General features: G+C 36.1%; 1 protein-coding gene across 4 annotated transcripts in view; it reads left to right on the top strand.

Moving 5' to 3' along the window:
- The window catches only part of CUL2 (cullin 2), a 42,452-nt gene extending 23,785 nt beyond the window's left edge, over positions 1-18,667 (top strand). For all 4 annotated transcript variants that reach the window (XM_042043194.1, XM_042043193.1, XM_042043196.1 and 1 more), the window contains 15 exons: positions 296-392; positions 485-595; positions 1,838-2,000; positions 3,184-3,308; positions 4,895-5,002; positions 7,013-7,072; positions 7,443-7,571; positions 7,677-7,763; positions 8,271-8,423; positions 8,810-8,887; positions 10,227-10,293; positions 11,410-11,612; positions 14,028-14,129; positions 14,854-14,970; positions 18,068-18,667. In XM_042043194.1, the coding sequence (XP_041899128.1) occupies positions 296-392; positions 485-595; positions 1,838-2,000; positions 3,184-3,308; positions 4,895-5,002; positions 7,013-7,072; positions 7,443-7,571; positions 7,677-7,763; positions 8,271-8,423; positions 8,810-8,887; positions 10,227-10,293; positions 11,410-11,612; positions 14,028-14,129; positions 14,854-14,970; positions 18,068-18,199 (1,732 nt within the window). In that variant the 3' untranslated portion in view covers positions 18,200-18,667. The remainder of the gene's footprint in view (positions 1-295; positions 393-484; positions 596-1,837; positions 2,001-3,183; positions 3,309-4,894; positions 5,003-7,012; positions 7,073-7,442; positions 7,572-7,676; positions 7,764-8,270; positions 8,424-8,809; positions 8,888-10,226; positions 10,294-11,409; positions 11,613-14,027; positions 14,130-14,853; positions 14,971-18,067) is intronic.
- The last annotated feature ends 6,500 nt before the right edge of the window (positions 18,668-25,167 follow it).

The raw sequence follows: 25,167 nt of genomic DNA, 5'->3' as shown, positions 1-25,167 counted from the left end.
GCTCTTAAACTTCTTGCTTAGAATATGTAATTTGGAATACTTATATCCTTAGCAAACACTTGGAAATTTCATGACCTTTAAATGCTTTTGAACAGTTTTGAATTATTATCTCAACAATTTAAATGTATATGAGAAAAGTGCATTTTTTATTTTAAGATTAATCTTATTCAATTTTGCCAATTTAAGCAGGGAAGTTTACTGGAAAATGTTTTAATTCAATTTCTTTTTCATTTGGCTATAGATGAGTTACACCAGATGCCTGCATTCTCATAAATGTTTGCTTTGCCTGTTTCAGTGATCGCTGTGGAGAAGACCCAAACCAGAAAGTAATCCATGGGGTTATTAACTCCTTTGTTCATGTTGAACAGTATAAGAAAAAATTCCCCCTAAAGGTAGATGCACATTTCTGGTTGTGTATTTTAAATTTTGAATGTCAGTCTAGTACATGCATTATTTTTCCTTTAAAAAAAATTCTCTCTTATAGTTTTATCAGGAAATTTTTGAGTGTCCTTTTCTGAATGAAACAGGGGAGTATTATAAACAAGAAGCTTCAAACTTATTGCAAGAGTCAAATTGCTCGCAGTACATGGAGAAGGTAAGAGATTCTTCAATACACGTGCAATAATTAAAATCATTTTACTGATGATACGTGTTGTCCTTTACAGTTCTCATAGTTGTTCTTTGTATAATGCTTTCATGCAATTGAAATGACACTTTTTAGTGATATGGTTAATCTGAACATAAACTGCAAACCTTGCTATGGATGGACAGTCAGTATCAAAGTATTTCATAATAAATGATGAATCAGTGTCTTGAAAAGTGAAAAAAAAAAAAGAAAAAAGACAAAAATTAAAACACACATCAAGTTGATCAGAATTACTTCCTCACTTCCGTATTTTCTTTTAGTTTGGAGTAGGGTAACAGAGTTCTAGCATTATGTGGTTAGAGAAGACTCTAACAACCTTTGTTGTTGCAAAGCATTATTAAAAATTGCATAGGTGGATTTTCTTTCATTTTGCTTTGTGGTGTATGAAGTTATGTTGTGGTTGAATTATTTGTAATTCTTATACCTTGTTTGAGAAAACAAAGATTGGTACAACACTAGGAGTCAGTTCTTGGTCCTGTACTGTCCACACTAGCAAGGTAGAAGAGTTGAGAAGAGGGCTGTGAAATTGCTTTTAAGCTAATGGTTGCACACTTGTGGTGTAATTCAGGGACAGACTTAAACAAAACCGAAAGCAATTCTGCCTATCATTAGCAGTCTGCAGCTGGATTACTCTCCCTAGACTCCCCTCATATTCACAGGATGTAAGTGCTTTTGTGGCAGTATTCATATGACTTACCTTATGATAAAGCCTATTTCCTTCATTGAGTTATAAAAAGAATTCTTATTAGTAGCTCAGATGTACTCCTGTACCTATTGAGCAGATGCTTATGCACAAGCAGATAGATTTGGAACAGTAAAGTGATTCTTAGAGTTCTTTTTTTATTAGGTATTGTGGTAAAACTGTCTCAGAAGTAATAAGAAGTATGATAAGAGAAATTGGGAAGGACTGGTCACAAAGTTAAAGGGAACAAGAAATTCTGAGATGAGAACTATGGAATCCTGTTAGACATCTAATAATGACAGAGCTTAGTACTCGGACTAGATTATATTCATTGAGAAATAGCCTGATTCAGAAGAACAATTTAATTTTTCAGCATCCTGCACAAGATCTTTTGTAACTTTATTTCTTATTCTTGTGTCTCATTCTCCGTACATACACTGGTTGTATATTCTGGTTCTATATTGGTTGACAGTGTTTCTTCAGCTCGCAGTTTAAACTCTTGTCTCCAGGTTTTAGGTAGATTAAAAGATGAAGAAATGCGATGTCGGAAGTACTTGCATCCCAGCTCGTATGTCAAAGTGAGTCATGAATGCCAACAGAGGATGGTAGCTGATCACTTGCAGTTTCTACATGCAGAATGTCACAATATTATCAGACAAGAGAAAAGAAATGGTAAGTCTCATCGGTCACAAAAAGAGTGAAATGGGCTTTGTTTTATTCATTTTGCATTGCAATTTTCTGTCTTTTTTCAATTGCCTTCTGTGCACGTAAGCATTTTCAACTAATGTTACTTATCTAGAAATCCCCATTGAAGCCTGGATGACATTTTTCTTTTGTCATGTAATTCATTTTTATTCTTCCAAGTATATAGTCAAAACCTTCTTTTTACTGTTAACAGCCCTTCTTTCAGCTAATGCTCTTTCTCTTTCCTTGTCTTAGTCAGCCTAAAAACACACTGAAGTCCTGTGTCCTGTAGAATTGATCATATTTTATGCTTGTGTTTTCATTTGTAAGCCAATGGCTCTGTCTTTACAGATTTCTTCATCATCACTTAACAGGTCAGGCTTACAAAATATTTTGGCTTCTTTTCATAGCCATTTTTTATGGTCCTGAGTCTTCTGTGACCTCTCATCCCAAATCCTTTTTACAGAAGGAGATGCTCTTATAGTTATATTCCCTGCCTCACTAAAAAAACCATGCTTCCTGATGACTACATGCCTCTTACCCTTGAAAGAATGCTTAGTCTTGCATGGAAGATGGTATCTTATGTGAAACAAATTATTTTTCACAGTCAAACTCAAATTGTATCTAGTAATAGTGTGTTCTGTTTCCAGGGAATTTTTCAAGTTTGACCAGAGCTTGGATCTGTTTTGTTTGGTTTCTTTTTTTGGGCTGCGAGGAGGCGAAATATAATAAAAATAGCAGTTGCTTGTTTAGAGCTTTTCTAACCTGAGAGAAATTTCAAGCTACCACTGGAGGCAAACAAAAAGTGAAGAAGATACCTAAACTGATTTTATTCAGCTACTGCTAAGGGAGATATAGGGAGGCCAAGGTTTAAAATAAACTGGCACACTATTTCTCCACACTAGTCCACCTCTCTTCTTGGAGTCTCTCCTAAAGAAGCAGTACTGGAAGAGTGAGGAAGTCACAATGGAGGACTCAGTAAATACTGATAATAGCCCTACTCTTTCATTTTTTTCTTTTGTCAGTGATCCAGTGTATGTTAATTTTTTCTTTCAAAACATTTGATCTCGTCTCAGTCTTTTAAAAGTTCTGTGTGAAATTATGATACTGTATTAAGTGTTAATTTTTAGTGTTTCTAAGCGTACTCTATAAAAATGTATCTCTGTTACAGACATGGCAAATATGTATACTCTACTTCGTGCTGTGTCAAGTGGTTTACCTCATATGATTCAGGAACTACAAAACCATATCTATGATGAGGGCCTTAGAGCAACCAGCAATCTTTCTCAGGAAAACGTGAGTTTAAACAGGCAGCTGAAATGACTATTTGATTAACATTCTTGATTAAGTGTTTGCCCTTTTCCTGTTAGTCTATCCTGGTTTTTTTCCTTTAATTTTGCCTATATAAAATTGGTTTGGAACATGATAGATAAATTATAACTTCTCATCAGCATGGTTAGCTGTGCCACACTTACCTGTTCTGAGAGTTGATTGTTGTAATTGTTGTGATCTAACCAGAAACTACTGCAGCTAGATATTTGTCATTGTTTGCTTAATACTGTCAGGGCAAGAAGGTCCTTCTGTTCCGTGTATGTATTTTTTTCCTGAATTTCTCTTAAGCCAGTGGTATTTGCTGTTCTGGTATGTTAGGAACCAGTGATTCCATTTTGTAAAGACTTGATATCCTGTCGTGATTTCAGTGTGGTGGTTTTCATAATGGCTTTGTAGTCTCATATTATCATTTCTGAAAATTACTGAAAATATTATCTTATTTATTTTCCTAAAGTGTGTTAAACTTTTTTTCAGTTCATGTCTATTTAAATTACTCAATTCCATTTTTGTTTCTCCAGCATTGCTGTTCAGAGACAAACAACAAGCTTTCATTTGACATTGTATTTGTGCATGTGTACATCTTGCTGTCTCGATCTCTGCTCGCTTTAGAATGCTGACTTTAGCCATCCAGTGTTTCTGTCTATAATAATACATAAACACAAGCTGTTGTACATTTACTCTGTTACTGACTGCACAGGAATGCTTACTGTTCTGTGACTCCTCTGTGCTTACTGAAAAGGGACTGAAGTCTTTAGTAGTGTAGTTTGCTTTCAAATTATTTTTAGGTTTATTGAAATTATTCTTTCAAACTAGTGGTTTCTATGCAGGGAAATAAATACAGACCCATGAGGGTGATGACAATTCACAACCTTATGTAGATAATTTGAAAGTGTGAAATACTTGTTCTATTGTATAAATTATGTGCTTTAAAACATTTTTAATGTGTGACCTGAGAATGCACTTGGGGAGGGAGTCATGCCGCAGAGCCAGTGCCTTGCATGCTGTTGCACTTGTGCCTTTCAGCTTGTCTGTGTAGGGACCCCTCCAGCTCATGTCAGTCATTTCTATACAGAATGTGATGCTGGAATGTAGTGCACGAAATTCAGTTGGTAACTGTCCAGTGTAGGAAAATGCAAAGGGATTGTCCAGATTTTCTGTCTCTGAAGTCACTGTGTAGAAGCAACAGTTTATTATATCAGTTGCTTCATTGCTGTATTTATGTTAGCATTAATGATTTTTGAAAAGGCTATTAAAGGATTTTAGGGCATGTTGGGAAAAATTAGATGGCGTGAGAGCAGTATAGACTCAAATCTAGGTTGGATAACAGGACTGTAAATGTAGCCTAGACTTTTTATTTCCAAAATGTGCTCTAACACTGTAGTGTGAGAGTTAACAGCAATGCAGAATCTATCCTCTCAAAACTCACTGTAGTATTAACTTTTATAAAAAAGAACAACTAGGAAAAAATCTACAACTAATGTAGATATGTTTGTGTTAGCTACTACTACTTTTTTCACTAACTTGCTTTCTGTTCTATTTACCTTCTTTAGATGCCAACTCAGTTTGTGGAGTCAGTTTTGGAAGTACATAGTAAATTTGTTCAACTCATCAACACTGTTTTGAATGGTGATCAACACTTTATGAGTGCCCTTGATAAGGTAACTTTTACTTAAGTAACCAAAGCAGTGGAAAACAAAATCCAGGACACTGTTTCAGGCTCACCAAAATTCTTTGAGACATCACGTGTTCAAAGATAGTTCATATCCAGTTTTTCTAGTTTAGAAATGCAATGGAACAAAAGACAATCTGATGCTAGGAGAAAAGATGTATACAAAGGAAACCACTTTATGCTTAAACTTTTTCTGAAAGAAAGACCTTTATTTTTCTTTTCATCATATTTTGAAACAAAAATGGTGCTGATCTGTTTAGTGTAAATATAAGTGAAGATAATAAATAGGCAACTGGTGGGGTTTGGGAGGTTTGGTAATTTTTATATGCATTTGAACTTGAATTTGCTTGCTGAGATAAGGTTTATCTCTGAATGCTCATAGAATCTTTGTTTAGATTTTTTAAGTTGACTACAAAGAATATCTGGAAACTTACTTCAATCACTGTCACAATAGGTAACTTTTTCCAGGAGAGAGCTACACTTGACTTTAAATTATATAGGGAAAGGGGCTTGCTGCTCTTTAATTTGAAATGCGTAGCCATGCAGGTATTCAAGATAACAGTTCTAATTATCATAAATTTTAATAATAATCATTATTAATTATAAATAATAAATAGCTTTCCTTTCTATAATTTCCTGTCACAGGATGCATGCATATAGTTCATTGCTCTTTTGTGCTGTTTGCAGTAGTTGCAGTTTGTAGTTAGGGTCAGAGTCTAAGCTTTGATGATTTTCAGCTAAGGTTAATCTGAAAAGGCATAATGGAGAAGGTGACAGTGATAGTACCAACAGTAGTTACCCATCTGTATTTGTGACATTGATAATTATTTAGCATTTTAAAACAAATACTTATTTCAATACCAAATACATTTCTCTCTCCATTGCAATTAATGTCATGTACCAGAAGGTGGAGTAACACAAGACTGAGAACTTCATTTGTTGGCGCGTGGGCAACTTACTTTTTATTAAATACATCAGTTCTTCACTTCAGTGATCTTTCTTACAATAAATACTTAAAATATTAATCTGCTGTTAATTTTTCATGGTGGATATCAAAACTGCTATTGCTGCCTCCAGTATTATTGCAAAAGAGTGCTCCAAGCTTTAAAGAGTTTCCTACTTCTTCTCAAGTCATGCATTCTTTTCTCACAGGAATTCTAGGGACCTATTATCAAATTTTGTAATGTTGAGGTATTGTACAGAAGAGTTCCTTGTCAGTTTGTCTTTATAATAATAACAACAATATTTTCCTTTTACAGAGGAACTATAATTCCTAGGAACTATGATCACGCAGTATTTTTGGTTCACTCTTAGTTTACAGTGTTAACTTAAATGTGACGTAGTTTAGAAACTCGATAATTCTGATAATATTTTTTTCATTTCTAAGCTGCCATTATCTCTTTCCTTTTTAATCGTATTCAACTTTTCTTCAGCCACCATATTGTTTGTGCTCTACTGCTTCAAATTTCCACTTTCAACAATATATTTTTCTCCTCTTCAGTGTATGAAAAAACCCACAACCAAGAGCACTTTCATTTCTTACTGTTATGAACACACCATATAAGTTTTTCAGCTTAACATACATGCTGCTGATGTGCTGCTGCTCAAATCTACTTTATCTGCACTTATTCCTAAGTTTCTTTCCATCCGTTCTTTTGGACCATAATATTACTGTATATCTAAATCTTCATACTTTTGTGAAGTTTCTAATCAGAACTTAATTTGTTCTTCTGTTTTCTGTAATTAATTTTTCTTCCTCTACTCTTTCACTTTTACTTAACTCTCAACTTAAAAATGTTTAACAACCAAATCCTCTCAGAGCAGTAATTTAAATCTTTTTGTTAATTGTTTCTTTTTTGATCCCCTTTTGTGTAGTTCAGTTTTATAGGATCTCAGATGGTCTTTGCCCTAAGCATTTTCTCGATTTTTTTTCAAATTTCATTTAAAAAAAGGTTTAAGTCATTGACAATTTTTCTCTTTGCTGCATGTTCCTGTGTAGGCTTTGACATCAGTAGTCAACTATCGGGAGCCCAAGTCGATCTGCAAAGCACCTGAGTTGGTAAGTGATACACACAGAAAATGATAATTCTTGTATATAACCAACAAATTAATTGCCATAGGGTCCTTCCCATGCATATCACACTGGGTCACACTCAGGTGTGTATTTCAGTAGTAACAGCTTAAGCTGCGCACACATTTTGTGAGTGTACAAAATTGCTATGATTCTAATTTTTGGTGTAGACTGTATTTTCTGTGGATGTGAATGTATAGTTTGCCCACAAATACAGCCCTTGTACAGAATGTGAGACTGTAGACTGTGACTTATTTTGTGTTCGAACTATTGTAGAAGTTTGCAAATACCTTGGCATGCCTTTGTTCTCAAGCTTGGCAAGTAGGTTTGGGTTTGATTTTTCTTTTTCTAATTTGAGCTGGCCAAATACTGTGACAACTTGTTAAAGAAATCAGCAAAAGGAATGACAGAGAATGAAGTTGAAGACAAGCTGACAAGTTTCATTACTGTTTTCAAATACATTGATGACAAAGATGTATTCCAAAAGGTAACTTTTTATATTCAGTAAAGGTTAAAATGTTACATTTAAAGCATGGTTGAAGAATGTGGTTGTGCTTCATAAAATCCTCATCTCTGTTTTTTTTTAATGCAGTTCTATGCCAGAATGTTGGCAAAAAGATTAATTCATGGTTTGTCTATGTCTATGGATTCTGAAGAAGCAATGATAAATAAACTAAAGGTAAGGTAATATTCTTCTAACACAGAATGAGCAAATGTAGGAGTATGTAGTGTTGAGAGGGAGCAGCAGAGGGTGCCAGAGGTATCTTAGCAATTGGTAAATCTGTTTCCAATAGCTGAAAGGAAAAACTGGATTTTTGGTAGTCTGTGAAAGATAAAAGTCTGAGTATCTCCTAGGCATTTGAGGTTTTTATGAGGTTTTGGATAGTTTTATTAGCTGTGTTCAAATAATTCATATTAACATCATAAAACTACCAAGGACTTTCATAAACATGTCTTTCAATTTTGTAAAGCAATATCGTTCACATAGGTCAATGTATATAAAGTGAAACTAAGATAAACATGATGATTTTGTTTTACAGTGTTTGTTTTTTATTGAAACTAGTGTTTTCTGTAAATATGACGACACTTCTGCTGACTAGATTTTCATATTGTATTAGTGAGGGAACATAATTTATACAATGAGTACTGTTTTGACTCTGAAACCTGTTAAAATATTTCTTCACAGCAAGCCTGTGGTTATGAATTTACCAGCAAGCTCCATCGAATGTATACAGACATGAGTGTTAGTGCTGATCTCAACAATAAATTCAACAACTTTATCAAAAACCAGGACACAGTCATTGATTTGGGAATTAGTTTTCAGATATATGTTCTACAGGTACTAATGTATGTTTATTACTGCTGAGTTATTTGTACTTATTTTTGATGTTTTGATAACAAGTGTACAGTTTTTCTAATTATGAATACTTCTTTATATGGAAACTGATGGCATGTGATTGCTGTGAAAATGCTTACTTTCCTAGTGTTTCATTGTAAAATTAACCCACTAGGTCCCTAAACAATAGGGATATAAAATGTCAGTCTCAATTAATACCTCAGTGGGGTATGCAGAAGGTGCAGTAAAAAATGATCAGTAAAACTTCCAGAGTCAATTGATTGTCTTATGACATAATGTACACTATACATCCATTTAAGAGTGTTATTTTTTTCTTGATACATATGTTGTATAAAAATGTAATTGTTTTTTTTTTCCAATACTTCTAGGCTGGTGCATGGCCTCTAACTCAGGCTCCTTCTTCTACATTTGCAATTCCTCAGGAACTGGAAAAAAGTGTACAGATGGTAGGTTAGTAGGAGGCTTCCTGTAAACATGTGGAAAATGTATAATAACTCCCAATGAAAGATCATTGTTCTAACAGAGAAAAACTCGAGCTTCTTTATTTTGATTGTAAATCATGACTGTCATGTTTCCAGTCCATATGAAATGTGGAAGGGTTGCCCAAATACTTTACTGAATTTTTGTATGTATTTGCATAGCTTTTTCACATCTCTCTTCTACACTTTGTGATTCCTGAGAGAGATGCTAATAAATAAGATCAAATGAACTAGGTTGGTTCTTAGCTTCAAATCCAACTCGTAATATTTAGATAGAAGAAGATTCTGTTTGTAATATTAAATCTGAACGGTCTTAATAGGAGATTAAGATGCAAATACAGGTTTCTTGTTCCCTGTTTCATAGAAGCTGTTCTAAGTCAAGCTTTGTGCAAACTTCTTTAAAGCTAATTTTTTGACTCAAAGCAGTAAAAATTTTACTTTAGCCAAATATTTTCTTCTTATGTAATTATTTCTGCTTTGTAGAGGTGGAGTATTTTGTTGCTTTTGATTATATTGTTTTATTCTAAATATTACTTGTACAATGTTTGTTAAAATACAAAATATTTGTGTTGAGCTTTGCTAAGGTGTATTTAATGGTGAAGTACAATTTAGGCAATACAAATTTTGTATTATTGGACATAAGAAGAGGGGGGAGTCTTTGAAAATTGTCTGACAATGCCTTTATTTACTGTCCAATTTGATCACTGGACCCATGGAGAGAGTTCTCTTAAAATTCTGGCAAGGATTGAGAAAGAAAGAAGAAATTTTTTTGCAATTGCACTCCAAAATACGTGGGTACCTCTGTAACTGGGCCACCTGTTCAGCAGCTTTTTCTGAGACTCCTGGAGCTTCCTGTAAATGTATATTTATCTGAGTAGTGTACAAATACTGGTTTTCATACTGTGCAAGCTTGTGGGTGGAGAAACACTAATTCTTAAAGAGGTCAAAAGTCCTGTTTTTATATTTTCCTCCAATGTGAATCAGAGTTGCCAGACCAAATCAGAATAAGCCAAATTTGTGTGTGTACACAGTGTTGGCATTGTGGGGTTTAGGGAGTTTGATCCCATTTTAGGGAAAGATTCTTTGAATCTGCTTAAGTTTTTCTCATTACCAGAGGTAGGCCTTAAATTAGGATTCAGTCATCACTTATCTTCTAAAGGAAAATGCTGTCATGAGTTGATCTGCAATGTTTGTATGCGGTGTGATGGACATAAAACCAGTATTTCTTCATTAGGGTGGTAGGATGGTGATAAACTATTGTGAGTAGTTATATGTGTGACTAATTGATGTTCATTTTGTTTTGCAGTTTGAATTATTTTACAGTCAGCATTTTAGTGGAAGGAAGCTTACTTGGTTACATTATCTTTGTACAGGTAAAACTAAGTGCTTTGCTAAACTTATGATCTGACAGTTACTTGCTAAAAGTAACTAACATTGCTAAAATGGCAAAAGACTGGGGAGTTGGAACATTATCTTGTATATAAAGTGAACAGACATATGTTGTGTTATAAATTAATTTAATATTTACTACTCAGAGTTTCCAAAATCTGTTTTGTAAACTTACATACCTGTGATTTATTAAATCCAAGTAAAACTAGAGTTGTATGTTCTTAACTGCAAAAAACCACTGCAGAACTGCTGAGTTATTAACAATCGCCCTGGAATTGTTTCTATAGTATAGATGTCCCCTATATAAATATTAAATAATTTTAGGAATGCATATTATACTATGTTACTCAGGTATGTAAGTATCTACATTAATACATATTTATATTTACTGTAAAGGAATATATGTTGAAAACACCTTAGGAGATATATATTAAATTAGTTTATTTTAGTAAGTGTCAGTCAATCATGTTTTATTTTAAGTGCTTTCAGTATCAGGCTTTAACAACTGAGCACTGCAACATATCACATGGAGGTGAAAACCATACTAGTATACAACAATGTAATATAATGACAATCTTGTTCTGATAACAGAAGGTTGCTGTTAACTCATGCTCACCTTCACACAGAAAATCTAAATCTGCTTTCAGGCAGATTTCTTCAGTGCTTTTTGTTTTTCATGGGAATTTAAAGAATGTAAGAATATGAAAAATTTTTAATGGACAAGTGTTTTACTTTGTTTTTAAATCTTTCCTTTAAACAACTTTCCTGTTAATCACTATTCTGAAGTTCTGTGTAAGCTATTAATGGAAGTTTGTGCATTGCAATGTGTTGAGGCTACTTGGAATTTCTCTTTTTTTATTATTATAAATTACATTGCACTATTTGTCTAGTATTTGTAGTTAATCAGGGTGGCAGTGTAGTTATGGGCCACATTGTATATGTGTAAATTCACGACATCAATTGTCATCGTTCCATTTCAAGTGTTAAGTACAGACTTGGGTTGAATGTCTGGAAATGTATGAGGAGCTCTAGTAGTTAGGCTTCAGATGACTTTTCAGCGCCTTTCATCAGTTTATAAAATACTACTTGTATCATTACAGGTGAAGTAAAAATGAATTATTTGTGCAAACCTTATGTAGCCATGGTCACAACATACCAAATGGCAGTGTTGCTTGCCTTCAACAACAGTGAGACTGTCAGTTACAAGGAGCTTCAGGACAGTACACAAATGAATGAGAAGGAACTGACAAAAACCATCAAATCTCTGCTTGATGTCAAAATGATCAACCATGACTCAGATAAGGTATGCCATAATGATATTAAAAAGTTTCATGTTTTCAGTCTTGTCATTCTGATATTTGTTGAGGACTTTTTTTAATACCATTGTTTGCTTTTATTTTTCTAAGCTTTATTTTTGACCCTTGTGAAAAATTGTAAATCCCTATTTATAAGGGAAGAGACAGGAGGAAGTAGAATGCCTGTCATACAGGCTTTCTATGCCCATAGCAGCATGGGCTGCTGAAAAGGTAATAATGCAGGGACTGTTTATTCTTTCTGTTGCATTGCTTTCAAAGTTGCACTGAATCATGGGAAGGAGCCTGAGTAGTGAACCAGAGTCTTACAGTGATCCTAAAAAAATGTTTGTGGGATTAAGAGACTGAAAGCAACAGCAACCATGTTCTTCCTTGCTGACAGATTACAGGAGAAAGAGAGCAAGGAGGACTTCTGTGAGAGGATTTTTGCTGCAGTTTTCCAGACTTACCATTCCATGTGTTTCATGGAACTCCAGTAATATCTGAGCTTTGTTTGTGGTTAAGGCAATGGTTGATACTTCTTTTTCTGACTCTGTCTCATCCTTCTATATGGCCTATGTGAAACCTTTTTTCCCATACAGCAAAGGGCACAGACTTTTCTCTGTTAAGTAAGAAACGCTACAGAAGTGCCTGTGCATTCCATACAGACACTAGCTGTGCTTCCAGCTAGCCCAGGAAGCCCACTATTCACACAGTATCAGACAGAAGAAACTGAGCTAAGCTGTTCAGTTCACTTACAAGAAGAAATCCAAAGCTGCTCTGATAGCTGCTTTTGTTTTTAACCAGGAAAATTTTAGAAAATGGAAAGTGAGATCACAAGGAAGATCTGATGCTTGGCTGAAGCATAGGACATGCTTCCAATATCTAGAAATGAGCTCAGGTTGGAACAATTGCTGGGAAGATGTCTCTTAAACCATGGGTCAAAAAATCCACTGGGAGCTATTACAGAAAACAGTGAGACTTTTCATAATCTTAGAAAGTTGCCTGTTACTTAAAGGATTTACATTTATTTATGTCTGTTCTATAAGGTTCACCCAGAGTCTTAAGCTTATGTCATAGAAGAAGGAATAATACAGCTTTCCAACCCTTTTACTTTTTAATGTTTACCACTGCGTTTTCCAGTTCTTCGCCTTCCAGACTGTTCAAGCATCTTTACTATTTCTGTTTTCTTTGTACTCAATCCAGCAATGTGATAGCAGATCAGTAGACAGTCTATCAGCTTACTTATTAAATAAACAAGTGAACTTTAGTAGCTTAAGCAGTGGAATTCAATACACAAACTTCTCTTTACCTGTATCTGAGCCAAACAGAGCAGTACAGTGTATTAAACATTGTAGTTTGCATTTGCTTGTTTGTTCATTTTTTGAACGGGTGTGGGGGAAAGAGCATGAGAAGCTTTGGGCAAAATCTTCATTGGTTTATTAGAATCATGCTTTTTGAGTTCATGCTCAATACACAATTTATTTTGGTTTATATTGAGCCATGTCAGCAGAATAATGCTAAAAGTTAACGTTAGCCTATTTTTTGTTAGTTTCTTATTTTTAAAGCTGTTGGTCTTTCCCCTTTCACGTTATATTTTCTATACCATGCCTGGTATCCTGATTTTTATATATATTGGAACAAAGACTATTTGTTGTAGAATATGAAGTTAGAATTAATATTGGTCTGAGTGCATATTTAGATAAATATTTACAGTGTTTACTAAAATGCTTGTGCTTTAGACAATTTGGCAAGATTCCAAGGTCTCAGAACCCCAGTAACTTTGTTCTGCTGGAAATTGGTAATACTTACAGACTCTTGCCTGGAAATGGCAGAGATCAGTCCAGTCATGCTGTGTTGAATGTAAAGGTGTTTTTACTGCAGGGAAATATATATATATATATATATATAAAAAAGAATTGAGATTCTGACAGGAAAAAATTAGAAATGTGCAGTGTAGAAGTTGCAGTTTGTCAGCTGTTTCTGCTGTAACATAACAAAATGCTTAGATGTTTTTCCTTAAATTCTGGAAGACAACTTTTGTAAAAATTGTGAAAGCAGCAGCTCCCCCTTGGGGTCCTGTCATAAATAAATGCAAATCCTACTTTCTTTGCAGGGAGAAAATGACTTTAAATGGAGAGTGTTTGCTACTAAGATGAGCTATCAAAGTATTAAAAGAGAAATTGCTTGTTAACAAAATTCCAGTATGGCAGAGTTCTTCATAGTGTTTTCTGAAATAGACTTAATTTATAGGTTAGTTAAACTAGCCTTAAAAATTGACCTGGTTCAAGTGGCATTTTAGAATTTCCAACTACAAATCTGAAATTTTTTGTACATATGTAAGTCCCTAACTGTGACTTTTCAAAGTAAATTGTTACTATTTTCTGGTTCCATTCCTGATTTTTAAAAACAATTCTTTATTGCAGGAAGATATAGAGGCAGAGTCTACGTTTTCATTAAATATGAACTTCAGCAGTAAACGAACAAAGTTTAAAATTACTACATCAATGCAGAAAGACACACCCCAGGCAAGTATTCATTGGTGTTTCTAGCCTGAATAGCTTAGAAAGCTTCTTTTTCTAAAATGGAATTTACTGCGTTAGTTTGGTGTAAGCAGATATCAGATTCACTAAGATCTACACAAGAAAGATTTACAAAAGAAATTTTGTAGGTTTAAAGCTTAAGCAACACACTTTTTTTGTACTTAAAATATAGGCAAGAGAAGATGAAATAGGGAACAAGAAAGTAGAAGAAAAAGATAAACAAAATGTACCAAATGATATTGATGTTTAATTTATCTCATGAGACTTTTTTGTTGCTGGTGTTTATAAAAGCAACTTATTGGAAGAACAGCAGAACCAATCAACTGTTTTCCTGTGTTCTTGTGTCCTTTGGCAACTAAAATCAACTCCTGTGTTGTTTATCTGTGTTCTCAGTGTATCTCCTAAGACACAGGATTTTGTACAGGATAGGTATGTGCTGCCAAACTCAATACAGTATATTCAATTCTGCTTGCTTTTCTCCCTAGAAAAAATGTTGGTTTAGATACCTCTCTCCTACCTTCCTACTGACTTTCATGAAACCTTATATCCTTGATTTATGGTCATACTTTGCGTGGAATTGAACTTCACCTGCATTTTTGTATTAGTTCACCACTTTCAGTAAAGTAAAAAGTATGGATTCAAGATACTTTTATGCAGTGTTTATTGGTCTTACTGTATTTTAAGCATTGCTGTTCTTCCTGTATCACAGGAGATGGAGCAGACCAGAAGTGCTGTAGATGAAGACAGGAAAATGTATCTTCAAGCTGCTATAGTCCGTATCATGAAGGCACGTAAAGTGCTGCGACATAATGCTCTTATTCAGGAGGTAAGGAAAGTCCTTCTCTTGAGCTTGATTTCATGAAAATCTTCAGGATAGTAGGGTAAAACATCAGACTACAAAACTCAACCATGTGGAAACCAGTACTCCAGTGAAATTAGTGAGAATTTCCCTGGGGTCTACTTTGAATTGCAGTACTGGAGCTCTAGCTGGGATCCCTCAATCGTGTAAATGTGTCTTAGCACTAAAGCATTAAGTTCTTGCTCTTTCCTGTTAGCTGGTTCGATGCCAAGAGATGTTGTATCCTGTAAAAATTATTGCCTGAACTATGGGTTCAGTTGAAAACCTGAATAGGGATATTCTAGTGTGGAATTTCCACAGAAGTACTTAGCCAATTTTGTGCTCTAATCATTATTTTATTACAACTCATGGCTTAAATTTTAAAAGTTGTCTGAGTATGGAGACATGCACTTTTTAATCTTCCTTTTCCACAAAGTGGTACAGTTCTCTATATTTTTTGGATTCCAGATTAATGATCTGTGAACTGTCACAGGCTGGCTGGGAAGGAAGTGCTGTTTCTTTTAGTTTTTCTCCCACTTTCCCATCTGCTGGTTGCTTGCCTAATTGTATTTCTCATTTCAGCCTAACACTTGCTCCTTCCAACCAGTTCCCAGTTTTACATGTCTCAACCTTCCAAAGTGTTCTTTCTTCAGTTTAATTCATTCTTGTGTCTCTGAGCCTTGCTGGATGGCCTCAGAGCAGACTGGTGGGAGGGGGAATAAAGGTTCCTGCTTTATTCAACCATTTTGAGCATAGAGGTGAAGAAACGTTAAGTAATTTGAGGTAGGGAGGAAACAGTTTACCACACCCACCACTTAATTTTTATTTATTTAAAAAAAAAAAAAAAAGAAAAGGCAGCAACAGGGAGTTTGTAAGCCCAGAAGATGCAGTGTGAGGCCTCTTAAAGGTTTTGGATATTGAAGAAGTGTTTATACACAAATAGTCTGAAAGTAAGCTTAACTTAAGAAATCTGATTTTGAGTATCTAAAAGATGAGGCAGCATAGGTCCTGATTCTTCTCAAAATCTTTATTTGGTTTCCCATTATTTAAATCATCCATGCAATTATGATGAAATCATGTAAGAATTTGTAATTAAAACTAGAAAGTGATAGGCAAGCCCTTTCACCTTTGAAAATACTTTTTTCTGCCTACTGTCAAATTATTAGAAAAATTTCTTAAAATATACTTTGCTTTACACCAGTTTATAAGGGTGAAATAGAATACAAATTTTTATGTTTTGACAAATTCTTTCTAGTTGTTTCTTCCTTTGTGTAACGGAAGGGCCACTTACCTTATCTGCCCTTGCTGTGTTTTGTTCTTGCAGGGCTATTGCAGAATAGTAACATTAGGACCTTTTTTCTTCAGCTTTGCAAGAAAGGTGGATATTTTGATGGTTACTCAGTTAAAAATGAAGCAGAGAGTAAAGTTGTGATATTGTTACTAATTCTGGTTCCATTGTTACTTCTATCATTCTGGTTATATTCTTATATGTCATGTAACAATTAAAGTTTGCTGTTTGACTTCTTGAGTAAGAATGAATCTTTCTGAAAGGAGTCTGTTTACTATGAATAGTTAATATTTTCTCACCTTGTTAATATTTTTTTCTTAGCTATAGTAATATATACTGTTATATATACAGTTAGAGAGATATTTGAGAGACTCCTAACCCTAATGTAGTTGGCTCTAACACTTGGACTACAGCACCACACATTTCATTCTGGGTAAGGTGTCCAAGAAAATATTCCAGGTCCTTGGTAGACCTGTATATGTCAGCATGTGGTCTTTGTGGAATTGTTAATTGTGTTAGCTACGCCCTGATTATTTCAATTCTAGCTCAGTGTTGCAGTAGCCTGCAGGATGAGGTAGCTTTTCCCATAAAATAAGTAAGTCTGGAAGAGTAGTAGAGAGGAGACATCAGACCAGTCATTCCCAGAAAATTTTTATTCTGACCATCAGGTATTTCTTCTTACATGTACTGTCTTTGGGAAAACAACAACAACAACAACAAAAACTCATACCAATACAAAATTCTCTCTTTTGTTCTCTTTGTCTTAAGTAAATATTTGAAGTGTGGTGATGACAATCAGCTTCATTGGAGGGCTAAGTTAGGTGAAATCTGAGCAGATCTCTTAGCTTGTTAGCACCCAGTTTCTCCTCACTTGTTACTGCTGTGGAACATACCAGACCCTTGGCTGTTAGCCCAACAAAATTCACTCTTTTGAGCTTTTTGTTTGCTTTGCTGGGTGAGTTCCACCTGGTGAGTTCTGTTGGCTCACAGAGGGCCCCAGCAAACTTTAGAGCTGGGACAAAGCCAGCCATGAAAAGTTGTAAAGGAAACAGGATATTCAGCTGAAATAAAAATAATTTTCTTTACAGAAGAAATTAAAAACTACAGGCAAAATATATTGTGCCACTTGAGTAGTAAGATCTTTTGTTTGAAAAATTTTCCAACTTAAAGATTTGCACGTTCTGTTATTACACACAATTTCGTCCCCTTCTCTACAAGAAAATAAGTAAAACTGAGAACTACTAAGAGAAATCTAAAGTTTTGCCTGCAGTGGCAATTTCTTCCACAATGCAAATATAGATTTGTTTTTACAATAAATAACTTCTTACTGCACGTATTGAAAAGTTCCAGCATAGCCAGATGGAACTCACTAAATTGTAGGTCTGTCTTCAGTGACTGAAGAGAGGTTCATCCTGATTGTCTCCAATTGTATAGGAAAGGAGGTTAGTGGTAGGGGAACTCCACTGTGGTGGTAGTGAAGAAATGTGTTAATATTAGATAAATTTTTAACATGGATATTTGTCTTCATTTGTACTGTGACAAATGAAGCAAGCAAGAGGAATGAAGAGATCTGCAGCCAAAGCAACCAGTGAACTGAGCAGTCAGTTTCAGTGTCTTGACACTAATGCATAGAGATGCTTTCTTTGTTGTTATAAATTAACTATTCCAGGGTTATTTAATTCTGGTTTTAAATGAAAAATATACTGAATTTGCCCTAAAACCTTTAGCAAATATTTAGATGACATTTATAACGGTGAAAAATAAAAGTAACACAAAAACTGTGTCTTTCTTTTGCAGGTAATTAGCCAATCAAGAGCTAGGTTTAACCCAAGTATCAGCATGATTAAGAAGTGTATTGAAGTCCTGATAGACAAACAGTACATAGAGCGAAGCCAGGCCTCTGCAGATGAATACAGTTATGTAGCATGATGTTGCTGTCCTGCAGGTATGATTGTAAGGAGATCATTGCTGTCACTGTTTGGTGTGTTCCTGTGGGACGAGGCAGGCCTGTGCCTCCATAATTGGTCACTTGGCAGCCCCTGTTTTTCTGCTGTTTACAACATCACCAGTGCCATGTCATGAGCGTCAATGAAAATGCCTATAGATATTTCAAGCTCATGTCATTACGACATTTCTTAAAACTTTACTAAAAGAATGAGTGAAGTATTGCTGAAATGTGGAGAATTGGTTGGGTACCATGCTTTTTTTTTCCCCCCCTCCCCTTTCACGTTTGCAGTTGATGTTTTTTAATGTATCTTAAGACAAAGTAAAAAAAAAAATCACACAAAAAACCTAAATATTGTAATATGACAGATAACCTAATAATTGTATCTACATTAAAATGTAAAAAAATGACGAACATGATACTGCTGCTTGTCAAATAAAAAAATAAAGTTATATAATGTGTCTGGAATGATTGTAGAGCTGGATATAGCATTAATGTCTGTAAATATTATTCAGGCCTGAAGAGTAGAAATAATGTTACATGTTTCGGTTTTGGATAACCTCAGAAGTAGGTCTGACATAACAACTAATTTATATAAAACTGAATACCAGGTATGTCATGTTTGATGTGATTATAAAAAGTATTTATGGTTAAGTGCACATCTTGTTTTCTTGAGATTAGGCTAATTTACATTCTCAGTGCCTGAAGGCCTCCCCTGTGTCTGTTAATCCCACACTGCAGGAATACGTTACAAGAGAAAATAAACTGACGTTTGAGGGAATTTAAGTGGTGTAGTTCACAAACAGTTAGGAATAGTTATCATGGACATCAAAGATAGAGTTCAATGGCTTGTGAAACCACCTTCTTAATGGAAAAGCATACAGCAGACTGGTAACTGAAAAATGTTTTTTCTCCAGTGTATTAGGTAGAAACACTACATGGATGGGTATCTATGTTTGTTTCCACATAAACTCATACTGCTTGTTTCTTGTTTTCCTGCCTGACTCCTATGGTTGTTTTTATCATGTTTTGTTTTCCTCTGCCCCAATTAGATTTCCAGCTGTTGGGGTGAGACAAGAAATCCACAGGCTATTTCATGTCCTGTGTTGTTCATCAGGGTTGGCATGGTGACTGTTCACTCTCAAACAAGCAAACTATAATTTTAAAAGGTACTAATTCTACCCCTGGAAGTGAATGGAATTTAAGAGCATTGAGAGTTTGAACGCACTGAATGCCTGCTGCAGAAAAGAGCTTCCTCATGGCTATGCCTGCAATTATGATTGACAGGATAAATATTAAGTTTAAATGTTCTATTTTTGCCAGATTTATTTGTGTGCATATAAAAATACATATGTAGATATTTACTATTTGCAATATTTTTTTAGATTGTGTAGTATCACCTACTAAAAATCCATACATCAAGAACTAATTTTAAAGAAAAAAAAACCTTTGGAGGGAGCTTTTTACTCCTCTTTTCTTTTTCTAGTTCTTCACTAGAAAGAAAGGTTTCTCTCCAACTCTCAGATTGTTGCTGTCTCTTATTTTTTAAGTGGTATTGCATTCATATGCTATCTAGAGGATATAGGAAACTTTCAATGGTTAACTAGGAAATGCATCAAGAAGTGGTGCTATGTTTTTCTGATGTGAATTTTGCTAAGGATGAATAAAGGGCAATAAACATTAAAGGACAGTAAATATTCCTTCCATATTTATGGTGTTTTATCCCACTACACTAAGATCTAGATTTTTTACATGGATTTATGTCTTAAAGAAGTGAGGTTTTTTAACTGATTGTAATATGGTGCAGTAAATCATTGTCTCAAGTGTTAGTTTAGATTTGTCTCTGTGTGGTGGGAGACAGCACAGGTACTTATACTGTCACCAGGTGTAGTAAACAGGAGATACATCAGCATAGATTTTGACTGACTTTATTTCTGTGTGGAGCATTTCTGTGCTTTATAAAAAAAATTAATTCAATACATCTTAGGACAAAAAAGAGGGGCAATATTCTATTGCATAATACAAAAAAGGGGAAAAATACTGCCTGAATGCTGAATTATCAGATCCTTTCTCCAGAAAACAAACTAACACTGACACCAAAGTGTCTGGAAACAAATGTGTTTTATCTTGTACCTTGTATTTGAGTCAACAGATCTTAAGCTTGTTTATGAAAGGGTTAATAGAAGCTTTAAATATAGATTGCAGTAGCAAAATTTTGAGGCTGAGTTTGAAGAAGTCTTGACCAATTTATTTTAAGAATCATATCATAGACAACACAAGAAGTTCACTGTTCTAGCCCAAATGTGCAAAGTTTTAGCATTACCTTATCTCTGAATTTTTGTATACCTAAACCATCAAAAGTAGTATTTTGGCTTTTAGATAAGCATGCTGCTGAGTTGAGACATGTTTAGTGAGTTAAAAATATTAATCTATTTCAGTGCAGTTGGCATCCCCAGACACACAAAGTCAGTGTTTTCAGTGCCTCTTAGGAAATGTGGTTATAGCTGGGAAACATTTTGAATTCTTCTTTATAAATCACACCTTCTCCATCAGGAAGAAGGTAGTGCAAAATTCAGACCCCTGTAGCTGGGTTATGTCACTGAAATCATTGCTGGCACACAGAGATGCAGTTTATAGTGTAGAACTTCAGCCTGGCAACCAATACCTCTGGCAAGTGTAGGTTCAAAATATAAAGTGCTAATGGGTATTAACATGAGGGGCAAATTGGAAAAAGAGAAGATAGCCAAAAATGCCATAGTTTTAATATTTTACTAGAACAAGCTGGTGTAACTGTGCTGCTTTTTTTGTTTGTTTGTCATAAGCCCTTTGACATGTATGACCTGCTGGTATATAGGAAGCCATACAGCTGAGTCTGGAAACAATGGTTTCATACATCTCATACATCCCTAATATCAAAATGCACTTTACCTCTTGTATTGAGCACTACTGATCATTCTTACACTAACTGAAAAGGTATTTCTGTGATGTTTTAATTTGTCTTGAGATTGATTGTCTAGTTCTAGGAAAGAAAAGTATGTCCCTGCATTTTAGTGTGTTTATACACACAAGGCAGTCAGAGCTATGAAAGATATATTTAATCTCCATAACATAAACTGTTTGCAAAGCAGAGAGTATCATTACTTTCAATGAGTACATCACCTTTCCAAAAAACAGAGTACAAAATTGTTCAATGGAGAAATAAATTTTATAAACTGATGTCTTTCAGTTATGCTTAGAAAGACATGTCTTATCCTTTAAAAAGTTGACTTTAAAAACAAGTGCTGCAACACAGTATTGATTATTGAGTATAAATTCTTTTTACCCTAGGACAAATATTTTAGGACCGTCCTTGCTTTTTACAAACATGGTAAGTACTTAGAGTTAATTAATCTAAGATATCATGATACATGCTTTATTTTTCAAAGCCTGCTTTTATTTCTCACACCTAAAATCCTTTCCACCTTTTGTGTTTCCCTACAAATTACTTCCACCATTCATGTCTACACTCTTTTTAGGACCCCTGTGACTGAAAGCTGAGTGGTGATTTAAGCAAAACCGAAATACTCACGTTTGGTTGTTTTGGCTGGAGTAGGAAGCAGCTGACATTAACACCATCATAAGTTCTTCCTTCTCAGCTGGGGAAAGTGCTGGGCACATGCATTACTAGTCTGCTACAGTATCAGGTACAAACTACGCTTGAACCACGGGTGAACTTGGTGTACGTGAACCCTTTTCTAGAGCTTCTGAATTAGCTGGAAATCTCTGGTATTTTACAGAGGAGTGCTATACCAGCTTTGTGTGTCCTTCCTTCCACTCTTCCACTGAGATAAATAAAATCACACACTGGTGTTCTGTAAAATTTGCTCTCCAAATCTTTGATGTAGTTGTATACATGTATACCATGAACAGAAAATCATGTATTTTAGGACTACGGAAAGTAATGTACGACAGAACACTTGCCAATGTCTGTTAGCCACTGGCAAAGTTGACAAAGGCATCAGTTCTTTCAGTCTGACTCTTGTCCAACCAAAGATTCGATACATTAGTGTTTACAGGAGCAATGGATGCATAAGGAGATTGTTACGCATGTTGCCATCTGAAAGAGGCCTTGTTCTTAACAGAATCACTGAATGGCAAACGCTGTAATTATCACCTTTTCATGGAAGCTGGTGCTTCTGATGTGTGTCAAAGAGGCTTTTTCCAGCAGCTGAGATCAGTAGCAGCGTAGCTGTCAACAGTTAGTAAAGAGGACTGATGTGAGGGCAGTCTTGAAACTTGGCAGGTTGCTGTTGCCCGTCTTTTAACGTTGGTTATATAATTTATAACCTACTAGATGTATATGATAAAAAGTGCAGTACTTCTCTGGTAGTATTTCACATTATATTGAACAGTTTCAGTTGAGTTTCAAAAGATGTACTTGGTCTGTTTTCTTAAAAACTCTATGCATGGATCCATTTTCCTTTCTTCTTTCCAGTCACCAGCTCAATAGAATTTGTGATCATCAAAACCTGAGTTTGAGAGAATAAAAAAAAAAATGTCTGAAACTCATGATACTGTGTACTCATCTGTATATTTGAAGCCAGTTAAGGATGTTTTATGGCATTTGCCTCCTTCAGAGTGGTGAGATACATGGAGTGAGGTACTGCCTGGAGCTAATCCAGAGGAAGCTGTCATTGGAAGGGTGTGAACGATCTGCTGATCCTTATGCTTTGGAAGTTAATGTAGTGCACAGAATCCAGCACATCACATGCTCTCTTCAGGGTTTGTTCTCTTTTAAAGAGAGGCGAAAGCAGTGATGCCAGTGGGCGTTCAAGAAACGTAAGACTTGGCCTTTTTTGAGTCTGTCTTCATTCTTTCCTTGACCGCAAGAGTGCCCCAGTCTGAATCAATAAGGCAAGCAGGGCCTGTCACCTCTTGGATTTGCACAAACTTAAACTGGCTTGAAGGTAAATCAAAAAGGGTGAGCTCTTACCTGCTTCCCAAGGCTTTTTGTGTATTTTTCATTCAATATCCAAGGGACTAGAAAGCAGTAATTTAGACAAGGGACCTGTAATTTAGTTGTTAATATATTCCTGTGGGAGCTGGGGCTGGGGGTGGAGGTTCCCATCAGTGGGTTGGTAACTGAAGAGCCATCTGCTTCTCAGTGCAGGAGGAAAGCGGCAGTGGCCAGAATTCTGTATACAATCTGCATCCTCTGTGCTGGTTGATTTTCATAATAGACTTAGATGATAGCTAGTAATCTAGATAGCAGTAATGAATATTTGAACATTTAAGTTTAGGGGTCATCTCACCATCTGGCAGCTCAGAAAGACTTGGAAATTGGTCTTTCAAACCTACGTTCGTGTTTTTGCCCGTATGTTCTGTCTGACTGCCATCTGAAGCCATGAAAAGGAGTCATGTGAAGCTCATCTGTAGCCTTGTCTCAGTGATTCCAAGTGAAATTCTCCCTTCCCCGAAGTGGGTGTCTGCTGGCACATGTTTTAGTGTACTGGTAATGGTTTATCTAAGCCTTACTGTGGCCACAAATTGAAGAGAACAGATGTACACCCACAAAGCATTCCCTGCTTACAATCTGAGTCATGGCTGTGAATCACAGATGTGCCCATTGCAGCTGGTGAAGGAGATTTGGGAAGAAGTAACATTCCTCTTGGGAACAACAGTAGTCTGATTTTGGGCAAAGGAAACCACCCATCTGCATGAAAATAGGTTCTAGCATTAAAAAACCTCTATCGATGGAGAAGACCCCACAAATTAATACCTGTCATCCATCCTGCAAGAGTTCAAGGCCAGACTGGATGGGGCTCTGAGCAACCTGGTCTAGTGGAAAGTGTCCCTGCCTTTTGCAGTGGGGATACTGCAACATACATATATCAAACCAGGAGTCCCGTGGAAAGGAAATATATATGGACAGACAGATTCTTGATAGCTGTTTCAGAGATGTTTATTTCTCCAGCTGCATGGCCGGGGCTGTGCCGAGGAACTGTTCCAGTCACGGGCCCAAGGGTCCTTCTGCCCGCGCAGGGAGCACAAACCAACCCATGGGAACGAGGCTGAGCAGGGGCAGGGAAACCCCGTGTCTGTGCCCTCAGGGCCCCTCTCCCAGGGCTACACGGCAGGGGAGGGACCCCAACACCTGCCCATGGCAGTGAGATTGGAACTAGGTGGTCTTTAAGGTCTTTTCCAACCAAAACCATTCTATTATTCTATGGTTTTTGAGTGAAGTAATTGAGAAACTGCACTGGCTGCTCCTCAACCCTCTTTCCCCAAGGCAGTAGCCTTGCCCGTTTTGGATGCTCTCTCTCTTTTAGAGTGCTGGGCATTCAATTTTTTAAAATATGTATATTAAAGGACGTGTAGTTTGACAGATAAGATGGGAGAGAAACGGAGCTTGCGCTACTGAGCACATCTGGTATTAACTCAGTGGGAAGGGGCGGGTGGGGACGTACTCTGGTCATGAGCGACAGCCTGGAAGTTGGGGCAGCAGAGTGTGGAGTTTTGCATGTGGACTGACAGACCCTTTGTATTCTTTCCCACACCCAGGCACAGCCTTTGAAATGCAGACCTGACAGGCAGAGCTGGAATATCTGCTCCTTCCTTTCCTGGTACAGCTCCCGTGCGCGTAAGGGCCGCGTGTCGGGACAAGCCTTGCTTTGCCAACAGAGTCCATAGGGAGCGGTAGCGCCGTCACCCTTTCGGCTGCAGGGCTGACTGGGACGCGGCCGTGGGGATTTGCAGGTGGCAAAGGAGGCTGGGATCTGCATGGACTTAATTTTAATACAGGGACAAAGATCAGAAACTCTGTGCATGAAAACGCTGGGAAGCATGGGATAATTCTAATTGTGTATTAGCTGAGGTGGCTCAGGAAACTGTAGGTTATGTGGGTCATTTACAATGACAAAGATGAAAATATGACAGGTAAAGTAGCTGCTTTATTCTCAGATTTGCCTTTTTT

The sequence above is a fragment of the Corvus kubaryi genome, unplaced genomic scaffold, assembly GCF_017639235.1.
Source record: "Corvus kubaryi isolate FWS band 111438036 unplaced genomic scaffold, C.kubaryi_AGA036_p1.0 37398, whole genome shotgun sequence".
NCBI lineage: Eukaryota > Metazoa > Chordata > Aves > Passeriformes > Corvidae > Corvus > Corvus kubaryi.
Note: the sequence above shows the minus strand (reverse complement) of the source record. Positions and strands in the feature narration are given on the sequence as shown.